Genomic DNA, 15,694 nt, shown 5'->3' with positions numbered 1-15,694 from the left:
AGCAGCAAACATCACTCTGTGAGACTGCCAAGCCTCATGTTAACTGAGTATTCAATTTCAATTTTTTATTTTTATTTTTTTACAGATTTTAGATTCTGTAGTTTTCACTCTTTTTGTGCTTTTAGGATACAACTGACTCCACTACAACAATCACAGCGACAGTGACAACAACAGTAACAGCAGGACAGCAAAGTACAGCCAAAACAGAAACAACCACAAGACTAACAACCAATCTGCTGACAGCTACAACATGGAAGCCCACTCCACTGGATCCTACAATACAAACAACCTCTCCAACAACTCAAACAACACAAAAATTTACTTCACTGGCTCCAACAACACAAACAACCTCTCCAACAACTCAAACAACACAAAAATTTACTTCACTGGCTCCAACAACACAAACAACCTCTCCAACAACTCAAACAACACAAAAATTTACTTCACTGGCTCCAACAACACAAACAACCTCTCCAACAACTCAAACAACACAAAAATTTACTTCACTGGCTCCAACAACACAAACAACCTCTCCACCAACTCAAACAACACAAAAATTGACTTCACTGGCTCCTACAACACAAACAACCTCTCCAACAACTCAAACAACACAAAAATTTACTTCACTGGCTCCAACAACACAAACAACCTCTCCACCAACTCAAACAACACAAAAATTTACTTCACTGGCTAATACAACACAAACAACCTCTCCACTGGCTCCTAAACTACAAAACACCACTTCACAGGCTCAAACAAGTCCCACTCCGCTGACTTCAACAGAACAAAAAACTACATCTACAACAACAAAACCCTGTAAGAATGAAAAACTATCCTTTGACTTTTGTTGGTGATCAGTGAAACTGAAGTGAATGTCATTCTGAGTTTTTATTGTGTTAAAAGGTTAACGCCACTCTTAACTCATCACAGCTCCTGGCGATGTAACAAAAGGCACAGTGGTACAAAGGACTGAAAGCAGTATAATCAGTGCTTCAGTTCTTGTTATTTTTTTTAAAACTAAATCCACTGTTTGTCCTCTTTTCTTTTCCAGCTCCAGATAATGTTGACAGAGTGAATGTGACCACACAAAATGAGAACAGTATAACTCTGATGTGGGAGAAGGTTAACGACATACTAACATACATCCTACAATATGACAGCGGTAATATTGTTATTGGCAAGAATGACATGGACGGATGCACGACATCAGGTGCATCAGTTACATGTGTGGTCTCTTCTCTGACTGCTGGGACAAACTACAATTTTACCCTTTTTACTGTGTTTGAGAACGTCAACAGCTCTGGATACAACTTTACTGCACCGACAGGTATGTAATCAAGTGGTTTTTTTTAACTATTTGTTTTCCTTGTGATACAATATATTTAATATATGGCAATATAAGTCCAAGTGAAATTTCCATGTTTTCCTTCAGGCCTGCAGTGCTATTTATCCATCCAGGCTATACCTGTCAGTGTTCCTGGGTCGTTGACCCAGTGTTTTCGGTTTTGTCATGTTCATTTTATTTCCCACTCATTCTCATTGCCTGTGTATTGTGTTCCACTTACCTCCATGTATCTTTACTCAGATTAAGTTCAGCTGTTCACTCACTGGTCTCTAATCACTCATCGTCCAACCTGTATTTAAACCCTCAGTTTCTCTCGGCCCAGCGTCTTGTCATTAACGTTGTCTGTCCCGCATGTGTGTTCCAGTTCAGTCAGTCTTTCAATCAGTCAGCCAGTCGTCTGTCTCATGTTCTGTTCATCCATTCTGTACAGTAAACACCGTCTTCTTTCCACACTAACCCGTGAGTCCTGCGTTTGGGTCCTCTCTTCCTCACCTCCACACAGCGAAGCCCTGACACTACCCACCAACTATATCTCAGTGCAGAAGGAAGTGTGCATCTAACCCTGATGATAGGCTTGTGGCTGTGATAGAGCAGCAAATATGAATGATGTGCTCTTAGCAGCTTAATTATTATATTTTATATGATAACTATATAATTATTATATTATTAGTATAAATTGTTATTATTCAGTTAATTAATTTTGACTGATCTGATCACCTGATTGGAAACATACATTGAAGCTGAGCCATTTAGCTCACACACCTACTCAGACTTAAAAGCTTGTGATAACTGAACTAGCACTATACTCCTGTATGTGACACAGTAACATGTAGCTATTTCACTCCAAAAGAAAAAGCTGAACAAATTCCACTTCTGAGTTTTGTTTTTGTTTTTTCAGTTCCACCAGTGGTGCCTTGGGTCAGTGTGACTGAACGATTTACTAACAGCATAACTCTAGAGTGGGAGAACATGAATGAAGCCTGGCAATACCAGCTTCAAATCAATGGTGATGTGTCAGATAATGTGTCAGAAAGCTCCTCAGATACAATCAGAAAAGTAGTGACATCTCTTCAGCCTGGAACAGAGTATGATTTCAACTTAACCACAGTGTTCGCTGGACTCATCAGCACTGCTTATGAGAATTTCACTGTAACAGGTAAAAAAAAAAAAACATTGTAACTTTTTCTTGTCTCTTTTCAATGAGTTGTGTAAAAAAAAAAAAGAATCAGTTTCTTGCTTGTAACTATTTTCTCATCCATTTCAGCCATCGACTGTGCCAGTGCAGACTGGAAAGTTACCAACTCATCAATCAAAGCAAAGATTGAAGGCTTGTTCTCGAACACAACCGCCCGTAATGGATCTAATGTTCATGACAGTGAAGGACGTGAAAATGTGTCGTTTACTGGACTTTACCCTGGTGCCACCTATAATATCTCTCTTGTCTATGAAAAGTCTTCCAGAGTTTTCCTGCAGTGTGAACACAAATTAACAATTCGTGAGTACAAATCAGACTTAGCACAACAAATGTCTGCATTTACAACAGAAACCATTTGAAAGACTAGTTTATTTCTAATCTGTAAATTAGTTTTTAAGATCTTTAAGTATTCAGTCATATTGGTTACAGAAAGATGATCTGTGAATTGATTTAATTTAGTTTTTAATTTTTAGTTTTTGCCCTTGCATTCAATTGTTTATTCTTAAAAATGTTTATTGCCGAAAATAAATTTTATATACAATCTACATACTACTGGTTAACACAGTTATATAATATGATTCAGTATTAATATGTGAGCTTTAACTCACTATCATTTTATTATTAACTGACCAATTCGATCTGATAAATTAGCTCAAGAAATTAAAAAGCTTAAAGCAGAAAATGAGTAATTCTTTCAATATCTAATGTGTCAATGTTGAGGTCTTTGTTTTTAGTTTTTATATGAAAATCCCAAAAATTATAATAAACTTTTTAAACTGTAGGGTACTGCTTTGAATTAAAAGTAAAACAAATAATCTTTCTATTTGAGAACAAATTTTAAAATGACAGGCACTTTTCATAGACTCTGTTCTATAGTATAAAATGTTTAATTATATTTACCGTAAGTCATATATTTTCTGCTTTAGTTGTGATTGTAAAACCTTTTTCTTGTTTTACTCAGTTCCTCCTAATCTAAATGCTCACTGTGAGTACTGGGCAGCTGGATACTCTGTTCTTATTAAATGGACAGACCCAGAGGGCGAGTGGACCAATGCGGAGGTGAATGTGACTGGAAAGACTCACACAGTAGCTAGTCCTAAAACTGAGATCATAATCAATGGATTCCAACCTGCCAAAAAATATAAGGTGTCTGTAACTTCACTGTCTGGGGTGAGGAGGAGTTCTGAACCGCATGTGTTTTACTGTCAGACTGATCCAAGGGGTGAGTAAAAGTAACTGCATTACCATGTTACTGCTTCATAACAATATACGGTATTTTCAACTTTGACTTTGAATAATATTAATGTATACTTTATTGATCCCCTTGGGGAAATTCTTCTCTGCATTTAACCCATCCACTCAATGAAGCAGTGGGCAGCCACCAGTGCGGCGCCCGGGGAACTTGATTACAAATCATATCATTTCACTCAAGTTTAAAAATAAACCTCTAAACTTTTTAACTTCGTTGTATTTTAATAATGCTTTTGCTCCCTTTAGGAGTTAATTTACTTGAGTTATCTTTGTCTAATATGAAATGTGTTTGGTGATCTGAAATACTCCATTTTAACAAATATGCAAAAAGCTTAGAGGTCATGAAGAGAGCACTGTATATTGTCCCTAAATGCCATTTCATTGACACAGCTATTAAATTTGACAAAACATAAATAGTGTGCTTCAATGCTACAGCACAAAACGTATCTAATTTAAATTTAACTGGCATCCACTCAGGGTCATTTGTGCTGAGACTCTTCCGCCATCTAGTGGTCTTCAGTCCTTACTGCTTTTCTACTGGTCTGCTTCTGTCTATCTACTGGAGCAGGAAGACGGCAAACAAACCAGATGTCTCCATGGAGATGACCAAGTGCGATGGAGGAGGTGATGAATTATATGAAGACCATGATGATGCCACAGTGCTTGGCACCGAGCATGACTTCTAAGCAGAAGAGACCAGTTATGTATTTGGTCATTGTACAAGTACTCAGCTTAGATGAAAAAGTACTCAGTTTTAGGCAAGAAAAGTAATAGTTTATATGGCTAAAGTACTGTTTTAGTTTAGTTTAGTTTAGTTTAGTTTAGTTTAGTTTAGTTTAGTTTAGTTTAGTTTAGTGCTCTCTCTGCCCTGTCTTAGAAACCACACTTTTTCCTGTGGAGGCAATGTAATCTGAGGAGCTGTCCAGTCAGCACTTAGTTTTGGCACAAGACACTGCCAGTGCCAAAGTGCCTTTTGACTTTGCTTCATGTGATCTGTGTGTTTGTGACCACTTAGGCTTTCTCTGAGGAGAATCTATGAATTGCTTTGTTGACCAGCCTCTGCTGTGTTTGTGCTTGTGTTAGTTAGTAGTAGCAGCCTGGCACATACTTTAAGAATAATCATTAATAAAAACCTTTTGTTTTTGCTCGTGATTGTGCCTCACTGTCTCCCTCTCTAGACAATTTTGTTACTTCTCCACATGTCCTGGGCTTAAGTGAACGTAATTCTTGGTCAAGATGAAAGCATGGCAATTCAGAGATTCCAGACCCTGGAACAGATGAGAAAAAGTCTTTTTTATGGTCCAGGTCAAATATATTTGAAATGCTTCAAAAATACATTTCCACACTGGCAATTTCAAGGTGATATACAGTGTTATTAAAAAGTTGTGATTATTGAATTCTCAATCTGGATAGGGGCTATCCAAGACACTTCAGTTCAAGCTTGTGAAGACTTTTGTTGGTGAAATCACACCGTTGGGCTGAAACAACCCTCAGTGTTGCAAATTTCATGATACTTCCCATGTCCTCTGTTTTCATCTATCGCCTTCTGAGCCTTGTTCAAACACTGCATGTTGATAGATTTAAATAAGAGAAATGTAGAAGCATCAGAATGAATGTCCTGTGATCAGTAAGATGGGAGTGTTACTGTAAAAGTTCACCCTGTGTTCAAAGAGGGGGGAAAAAAATTGCAATCGAAGCAGTTAAAAAGAATGCACTCCCTCGTGTTCAAGAAATCTGTTTATCTATGTTACATTATGATATATGATGAAAACCTTTTTCCAAATCAGCTCTATGGGAGTTTACTTTTATGTAATATTGTTATAAAACCCCTGACTTCTTCAAGTTATCCACAATTTTTGTTTTTATTATTTGCTTTTCTTTTTATAGAAAAATTTATGATGCAAAAATAGGTCCATCCAAGCAGAACAATTGCTGAACATCTGGCTGTATTGTAGAGGAGCTATCACAGTTTCCAGATTTGTTGGGACATGTTGTTCCTAATGACAGTCAGTAGGGGGAGACAGAGACAGCTTTTTCTTACCCACAAATAAAGCATGGTCCACATTTCTATTTGACAGTTTATAGCAGGAGTCACAGTGGCACAGTATCAGCAGTAAAAGAAGATATATTTAATGAAGTAATTTTGTTGGTTTCATATCCAAAGAAACTCAAAATAATAATAATAATGATGATGATGATAATAATAATAATAATAATAATAATAATAATAATGCTCAGATTATGACTTCATGTAGACTTCATACAGATCCCCGTGCAGTTTATCCATGAAAATTGTCCGTGTAATCCTGTAATTACTGATCTTCCAGTGTTATGAACATATGTCAGCACTAAGTTTGGGTCCATACCTTCTGCCTAATTTACCGCCTCCTTCTCTCGATTCCCTATCTACGTGCTCACGTGCAGCCTTGTTCACTCATCTGCTCTCATGTCACCCGTCTAATCCTCTAACTCCCCTGTTTCCTGTCAACAAGGTAAGGTTAAGAATGAAGAGTTCAGAGCAGCTGAGGTACAGTTTGAACAGTTCATCTGACACTGATGGATTAATTTTCCTAAGAAGTAATGCAGTTATACAAACCGACCACCTCACCAGAACGCAAAGCAAAGGTGCTTCCCCTTCAATAATCGCACTGTTCACTTTCACAGTCCCCAGGATCCATCACTTGTGCTGCTGCCTGCCTCCTCATAGACACTTATCCTAAATACCAAGATGGCTTTTTTGAAGAAACTCAAAAATAAAAATAAAACATATTATGATTTGGTAAAATATATATATATATATATATATATATATATATATATATATATATATATATATATATATATATATATATATATAGTTCATTATAAAGCTTTGGTTTTAAAGCATCAGTGTACACAATTCAGTAATTCCTTAAAATCTCCAGAAAACAAATCTAAACAAACACAATCTGAAAGAGACTTTTATTTATTTATTTAGGAGAGTATAGAGAAGGGGAAAAGAGGGAAGAGAAGAGCGAGAGTATAGAGAAGAGAGAAAGGAGAGTATAGACAGGAGGAAATCTCCTGGAACGAGAAGACAGACGTTAATGACATGCAGTGGTTGCAGCAATGAAGGACAAGATCGAGGAAGCGACCAGAGAAACCTATAGAGTCCCACAATGTTAGTGACATTACACACTGATTGTCATGGTCCAGGTGAGTGCTGGGTTTTTCCAGAGTCCACGTTTCCACCTCTGGGCTGAGTTGCTTTGATTTGTTTTGTTTTTTTGTTTGTTTTTTTTACATAATAGAGCTATAATAAATACAATCATGTTAATTAATGTGGTCATCCTGTCCAGAACAGAGGGGGCCTTTTAGAGATGGCGATGGATAAAAAGATAAACCTGGTTTATTTGGTTTCATTTGAAGTGGAACCAAATTCCACTGTTGTTTTAAAAACATTACTTTAAAGTAAACACATTTTTCTTTATTCCTTTATTACTACTTTTATATAGTACTTGTGTTCCCATTTTATATACTGTTTGTGGTAGATTTTTGGTCTTTTCCCACTAAGCAACATTAATAAAACACACTTATATGTATTTATTTAAAAGTTTCAAATGATCCATGCATTTGGTTTATTATCATCATGTCAGAGAAGACACAAAGGATTTCAGACACAGATGCAAACACATCGGGCACTCTGGGACACTTCTGACACCACAGTGCCTGGCATGCACGGCATGTACTATTTAATGTCAGCACTGCAATCAGCACTTCAGTGAGTCATCTGCTTGCACATGCAGGAACACAAGAATGATGAGGCAGCCTTGACATGAGGTTTGGCAGGTTGCCGGAAACAGTAAACACCTCAGACATGCAGCCTGCCGTGGAGAGCAGAGAGATGATCGCAAGAACGGGTTTACAATCAGCGACATGCTTTTTTCTTTTAACCCGGCTTGTTCACATTGAGGCATCTGTAATGATGAACGGTTTATGAGGAAGTGATGTGGGGCATGAGCACAGCTGAGCCTGGTACGATGAACCAAGGAACCTCCACTCAGGCAACTCCCCGTTGCAGTATTTGGGTCACACTTAGTCACATTAAATCTGGTTTTGAACTTGAACTAGTTTTGCATGTGTGCTGATATGTACAGTGATATGGATGTTGCATAGCAATTGTAAATGTATTTTAAAAAGTGAAAACAAAAAGAATCTATCCTCTTTTCGAGTTTAAGAAGAGCGGTTGCATTAGTATTTAAAGTAACAGAATTTTAAGTATAATATTTTAACATAGTGAAAAGCTTGGTAATGATAATAGTTTAAAACAGTTAAATTCATATCTAAAGCTACTTGTAACTGAATTTATTTATTTTTTATTTGTATTGCTGTAAGGAGATAAAGTATCATATCTAAAAGCTAAAGTTGTTTTTTTTAGATTCATACTTAAAATTTGTGTGTGCCTGCATGTGTGTGTGTGTTTGCATAGCTTTGCTCTCACATACATCCACCATCAGTACATCAGCACTGTCACTGGGCAATGTAGAGAGATCACTGGAGGTGATGTAGAGAGAATAGGGTGGGGTTTACTCGGTAAAAGGGGCGTCCTAGAGACGCTGAAGAATCCTTCTATACTTTAAAAGGCAAACATACATACACAGCTCTGATTACAAACCTCCTGCCTCCCCTTCTTTTCTATTGGTAACTTTTATCTCTTATGTCACCACTAATGATGATTCCTTCATCTCTGTCCTGCACCAAAGGTATATAAGCACTGCATTAAGTTGTCACATAGTCCAGTCAACGAATACTCTTCATCCTCAGTGAGACCAGCCACATCAGGTCGAGATAGACTCACAGCTAGCTCAGTTACTCAAATAGCAAGCTGGTATCAAGATGCCTACCACCAACAGAATCATTTCGGAGACAAGGAAGCCAGAAAAAGGTGATTTTTTAATATATTTTATCTAAAAATATATAACTTTTTTTTCCTTTTCAAACGAAGCCTTTTAAATGACAGCATGTACATACTACAGTGATATGCTTTAAATGTACTCGCTGATGTGAACCAAACTGCATTTTTAGCAGTGAAGTGTTCTTCATCCTCACAGGCAGATCCTGAGAGAACGGTTGACCAGAGTTTGTCTGTATAAAAATGTATTTAAGAAACCCCAATATTAATTTACAATACTTTCACATTTCTTTGCTTGTTGTTGATGGGTTTATAATGGTATTATTCCCTGGGAGCAATGGTTTAAAAACAAAAAGCATCATCTGCCTGAACCAGATGCAACCCATGGGAATGCATTTATGTATTATACTGTAAGTTAAAAGAACAGCTTTGAAAATGGTCATATGTTTTCAGCCTCCACTGAACAGATACTATCTTTACAAATAGTGTCTTTGCAGATCTTATCGTAGCTTATAACTTGTCTGTACTTATCTTAACTAATGCAAAAAAAAAAGTCAAAGGGTGAACAGAAACACAGTAAATGAATCAGTACCATAATTTAGAAAAAGCCAAAAAGAATACATTTATTACAAATCCAGGTATCATCTACTGTTTTTGTCTAGTCTGTCTTCTGTCACCACAATTTTCAGATATATTGCAGTAGATATTTTAAACCATTTAGATATGAATCAAATATTCACTATAATAAAAACAAGTATAAATGTGAAAACTGTGGATATTTCTGATAAAAAGATTTATATAAAGCAGCTACATGTTTGTAGATTAATATTCTGAGATGATGCGTGTTGATATAAATACATCCCATTACTTGTGTTTTTGGAGGTTCACATCTTAATGCAGTGAAGATTAAGTGTCCTTACCAAAACACTGAGACTGCATCCTTATGCGTGACAGCAAAGTATCACTTTCATATCTGGCTTAAGTGTAAAGCCTGTTATGCAACAATTAATCAGTTAGAAATTAAGAGGGAAGTGATTTTGCTAAAGACAGCCTTCTGCATTATTAATTTTAGGGATGCCCATGTTGCATGTGTTGCAATTCATTATCTTCGCATTAACTCTGACTTTAATTCAGCTAGGTGTGATTTGACACTTGGATGATTTTCCTATGATCTCGTGGCAATAAGCTAGCTTAGGATCTAGATCCCCAACTTATCTGATTTGCACGGACAGATCATGTCACTCTTCTCATCTCATAATCTGCTCTGAGCTTCACGCTGCGCTCTAGTGTGACTGAAGCCAACCCCAACAGCATCTGAGATGTCTTGGTCATTCCAACTGCCTGGCATGAATCAACCACTGACTCCAGAAAGCATGCAATCTCTGATGTGATGATCTGACAAAGGCAGATGCTTTTCTAAGTATACCCAGTTTTCCTGTGGTTCACTTCATCACCGCTTGAGATGCACCTGTCACCTACCCCCGCATAATATTTATACCAGTTAAGAATACTGATGTTAATAAAGGCTTCTTCGGTTTCAGGAAAAAAGGGCAAAGTGATAAAAACACCCACAGGTAAGACTTGAATCTTACCACAGGTTGGATTATCTTTTTGATTTTCTTTTTTAAATCATGTTGTCTGTAAAGGCTGACCCCGCTATGGTTCATCTAACTTGTTTAGTATCTCCTGACATTTATTGTTATTTTACTCAGCAGAGAAGATCCCAGTGTATGAGCCAAATATCCCTGAACCCAAATGGAGAGCTGATCTTATCAAATGTAAGTTTGTTTGTGCAGTTTTTTGTTTTTTTTTTTTACAATTTTTTCCAAGCACCCTTTGTTGAGTTATTGTTTAATATTATTTATTTTTTGCTTTGTCAGATTGGATTAACTTGTCTCTGGATGACAAAACAGCCAATAAAATGCTGTGGATCACAGAAGGTGGTGCCAAAGTGGCCAGAATGACTGATAACATCACTTGTCCTGTCTTGGACAGACCAGAGCGATATGAGTACGCTCCACAGGTAGAGTATGAGGATGCACTTAGCCTGAAATGGCATATATTACAAATGTATTTTCTGCTAATTTTAAATGTTTACAATGGTGTAAAATTAGATGTGCTTGGAAACAGTATGTACCCCAAGTTTATTTCAAACCTGAACCTACTGGTGTTGTATTTCTAAAAGGAGAAAGCAATGCTGCTTGAAATTCTCTTATATTACGTTATAGGATTAGCTCAGTGTGTATTATAGTGACATTATCACCTCTGTGCATAAGGTTCTTTGCAAAGAGGGAATCCTGGGAAGCCGGGGCTACTGGGAAGTGGAGTATTCAGGATGGGTTGTGATTGGAGTCGCATACGAAGGAGCTGGAAGAAGGAACAAGGATGGAGCCTGTGGCCTGGGAGAAAACGAGGAGTCCTGGGGTCTCGGCTGGAGTGGTTCCAGCTATCATGCCTGGCACAAAGGTCACAGTACACAGATTGTGGAGATTCCCAGGTGCTCCACAATAGGTGTATATGTTGACCAGCCTGCTGGTGTCATTAATTTTTATGCTGTGGAGGATGTGATTGAGGGAGGAGAATGCAATGGGAAAAAGGAGGTTAAACTTTTGAAGCAGTTTAAGAGCTCCTTTAAGGAGAAAATGATGCCAGGTTTCTGGGTAGGAACAAACTCTGACTGTGTTATCAAAAAGAAGGAGGAATAAAGGAGTGGAAGCATAGAGGCAGCTTATAATTATATCTAAAATTGAGTGGAGCTGAACTCTTGTTGGGTGAGGAGTGAAGTACTTTCGTCCTAAAGCTGCAATAAGGCTGTTTTAAACACAAAATATCCTCAGATAATAGGGTCATCCACATCATCAGAACTTATATTTTACCAAAACACTACAGTATCTCTGAGGAAAACATAGGGAATTTTTTAAAAAACATTTTAATCAAGGGAACAAAGTGCAATTAGAAGATATTCAGAAAAGATTCACCTTCTGAATGTTGGATTTTTCTGAAAACACAGGACCACTCGAGGTTTATACTAATATATATGTGTGTATTTGTATTTCTCTATTGTTATTGTTTGCTAAGAATGTATATTTAGTTAGACATAAGTGTATGTAAAATGTTAAATATGAAAAAATGTTAATCAAAAATAAAGTATGGAAAAAGGAGACTTTTTTTTCTTTTTTTACTAATGTGAATGTTGCTATAGTATGAAGACAGCAAAAGTATGCAAAAAAACAAAAATTAGGGACAAAATCAAGATTTAAGCAGTACATACGTACACTCACAAGGTGCATGTTAGACTCATTATAAAATCAGACCAAATACCAAATCTAATTGTGATTCCCCAGAGTGCTGCTATGGAAATTACATAAGGCTGGTGTCTAACTGTGTAGTAGGTGTAAAATTTCAATTGGCATAAATGAAATATAAAAAAATAAAAACCAAAAGGGATATTGCAACAGAATTAAAATGATGAATCTAAATATTTGAATTGAAGCTTATTTTCTTACCTGGCAGAGAGACTTTCTCTTTATTCCTATTATCTAATATAATTTGTATAATCTAAATTAATTAAACATGCAGCATATTAAAATTTGGATAAATTCGGGATTACATACAATTTATCTTTTTGAGATTTGTTTTTGGTTCTATACTGTATTGTAATGTTAATTAAGTACTTTACTATAAAAGTTAATGCGGAATCACTGAAAATGAAATTAATTGCACATTTTCTGTCTGTGGTCAATGTCTGAAGCTTTTTAAGTAGCTAAAATAAAGTCGTATGTACAGTGTTAAGCTCGCACAACATAAAACTCCTTCAGTGTTGCTCAGTAAAGAAGACTGACTACAAGCTGCTTCCCTGGAGTTTAAAGGGGCTCACTTTGACATGTGAGATGCTCCAGCTTGAACATTAGTTTCTGTCTTTGACAGCTTGACCTCACCTCCTACTGCTTTCAAAACTAAAGCATCAGCTTAATAGGAACTAAAAGTGGCACTCATTTAACTGTTATGCTGCCCACAAGGCACCCAGAGACGTCAGGGGTATATCAACTAAATATGTTGCAATTTTTTAATGTATGTGTAATACTCATAGTTCAGTCTACATCACATATGTTAAAAAAAAATCTACATTTGAATTTCATTTTATTCAAAGATGATATAAAAATGCTCAAGTCTGAGTAATTGTGGGTTCATTAAAATCACTTTTTTGACATTAAAAATATTTTCATTTTTATGTTTCACCAGATTATGGGATTATTGACTAAATATTACCAGAAAAAATACATACTAAAGGCAGTTGTACTTTGATATGAGCATTTCTTAAAATGGGATATTAATTAATCAGATATTAGCTTTTTGTATTGTTGGGGTCAGCCCCCCCCCCCCCAAATAAAATTATGAATTACCTTGTATAAATAGGCTGTTGATTTTCTTTACTCATTTCAGGTATTACCAGCAAAATAGTTGCATGTTTAATCATCTGGGAATTTACCCAGATTTATTAATTTATTTAGACAGAGATATTGACCCCCCCAATGTTAAGCACAAAGTTACACCGATGGTTGGGGTCCTTGGAAGACCCCAGCTGGATGTTAGACATATTGATATAGACTTAACAAGTGCCAAGAAAAGCCCCAGTAAGCAATGCATTCAAGTCATACTGGTATTTGACACACTTAAACTGTTGTCATTGCTTCTGCATACTGTACATACAATGACAGTCATGTCAGCGTTGAGACAGCAGAGGACATACAGACATTACCCTTCCAGAAGCAGGTCAGTAGAAATCTCACTCTTCAAAGGGGGTCAAAATAAAGTAATGTGTAATCAAATCAATGCTTTCTGTACTTTATGTGTTTACTTTAATGTTCTTTTTATTTTTTATCTTAATTAGTAATACTCAAAAACTCTAACTTTAGGCAGTTAAACACCAACCAAATTGAGCTTAGCTTAGTTTATTTAGCCTATTTCAGTGTGATTCTTGTGATGAGTATATATAAGAATTTACAGCCAGTACAGTTAAACCGATATGACAGGTACAAACATCCATCATTGACCAAAGAAAATGAAACCGGAGACTTGGATCCAAGAGTAATCACACCCACGGTGTCACCTCACTACGTGTTTTGGATGTGTATATGTGATCATATGATAGGTATGAGAGTTGGAAGAGAGAGTTGAAGAGTGGAAACTCTCTACTGGTGTCATGAGCAAAGTGATATATGGCACATATGGTCACACATATAGCATGGCATAAGGAGGATGCAGGGTGAGGGTGGGAGGAATGACCAGCAATCCCTGCTGTTGTGTGAACATGTTTTGCAAACAATGCAGACAGAAATTAAAATTTAAAATATCCCTTTAAATATTTTTGAATTGAATGTTAGAACATTTTATGAATGTATCTTCCTGTAGGAGCGTGATATGGTGAGAGTTGGATTTTCTCCAATGTCCTGTTTTCAAACACTCTCCGAGCTTTTTGTGTGCAGCAGATAGAACCAGTTACTGACCAGTACTAAGTTCTGTTTGTTCCAGTGTGCTTCCACAATATTATTCCTTCACGGTTCCACACCACCTGATCGACAGCAGAAGCTACTCAAGCATTCCTGTGATGAAGTTATACTGGTTCCAAAAGATTTGTTGTCATGTATCTGCTAGTCCACATTCACACTATCTCCAGTCTAACATGGACTGATAGGGTCACCAGTTTCATGTTGCTCTTTCTCTCCATATTATGCATACATAACACTTTACACTGTTGTGTCATGCTCTGCTGCTGGACAAATGTTTCACATATATACTTTTCTGGTTGAAAGTAGCAATTGTGGCTTTTCTTTTCCAATTGTGGCTGTACTGCTCTCTATTTACTATTAAAACATACAATAATACAGTATTTTAACATAAAGCTAATCAATGTAATTTTAAAACATATTTTTATATATTTATCATATATGCCCATAATGAAAAGTGCCCTCAGCAGAAACAGTGATTGACGAAATTATTAAACAGCACCACCTGCTGGATTGTTCTTGTCAGTACACCACAACAGAAAACCAATTCTACACGTAGTAAACCACGTGCACACAAAAATTGATTTCTCCTTTTTGAATCTTTCGTTTTTGTATGTAACATATAGAACATCATGAAACATGTTAAAGTGCTATTGTGTGCATTTTTTTCTCTAGAAAATTAATCATGAATGTTGTTTAAGTGAATATGGGAAAAATTATGTTCTATGTTATCACATGTAACATAGTGTAGATCACGAACTTTAACTATTTTAACTATTAGTTCACAACACAATACTTACAATGAATAACAAATTATTATCTAGAAAAATTGTTTCCATAGTAGGAACTAATTCAAAATTACCTTAAACCTTATTGTAGATATTGTAGATAATCTATGTGTGCATTATGTGAGATTTACATTATTAGGAAAAGTCTAATCAATTTAAAATTAAATGAATAATTAATTAACAACAAATTAAATAAATAAGTAACACGGTAACATCAAACAAGGTCAGTTTCAAAGGAAAATACCAATAACAAACCTTTGACCAGAGAAATCTTCTTGTGATTTAATCATCTGATGGATGCAGCTGAATAAAATGTTGTTGGTGTGATTTATGTTTGACCTTTGACCATACCTAAATAAAAGAAACTACATTTCCCATAATCCTATGAGAGGGCCCCACAGGTTGTTCAGCGTGTAACAGGAGACTATTAGTAGCCATGACGCTGTCTGTCACTGCGGGCGACTGCTCACTATGTTAAAAGGGAGTGGTCAATAATTACTGCAGGCTAGCTGATTTGTCCCATGTGAGAACGGGACATCCTGAGCATCCCGGGTCAAGACCTTCCTGGATAAAAGCAAATGGCCTGGACACGTGAGCTACTAATTATAAGACAGCACGATTATTATTGAGTGTTGAGAAATAGTTTGAGTGTTTGTGTCTAGGTCGCAGGATTCTGAAAAGCTCATTTCAGAGGAGATACTCTTAGATTAAAGTACT

General features: G+C 36.4%; 1 protein-coding gene across 1 annotated transcript; it reads left to right on the top strand.

Annotated features, from left to right (window-relative positions):
* The first annotated feature begins 8,666 nt into the window (after positions 1-8,666).
* LOC134632974 (stonustoxin subunit beta-like) lies at positions 8,667-11,387 on the top strand. Its single transcript, XM_063481851.1, has 4 exons — positions 8,667-8,715; positions 10,395-10,460; positions 10,563-10,705; positions 10,959-11,387. Exons 1-4 carry the CDS (start codon positions 8,667-8,669, stop codon positions 11,385-11,387), a joined length of 687 nt encoding a protein of 228 aa, XP_063337921.1.
* Positions 11,388-15,694: the final 4,307 nt, after the last annotated feature.

The sequence above is a fragment of the Pelmatolapia mariae genome, linkage group LG8 (assembly GCF_036321145.2).
Source record: "Pelmatolapia mariae isolate MD_Pm_ZW linkage group LG8, Pm_UMD_F_2, whole genome shotgun sequence".
NCBI classification, from domain to species: Eukaryota; Metazoa; Chordata; class Actinopteri; order Cichliformes; family Cichlidae; genus Pelmatolapia; species Pelmatolapia mariae.
This window is presented reverse-complemented; position numbering and strand designations above follow the sequence as displayed.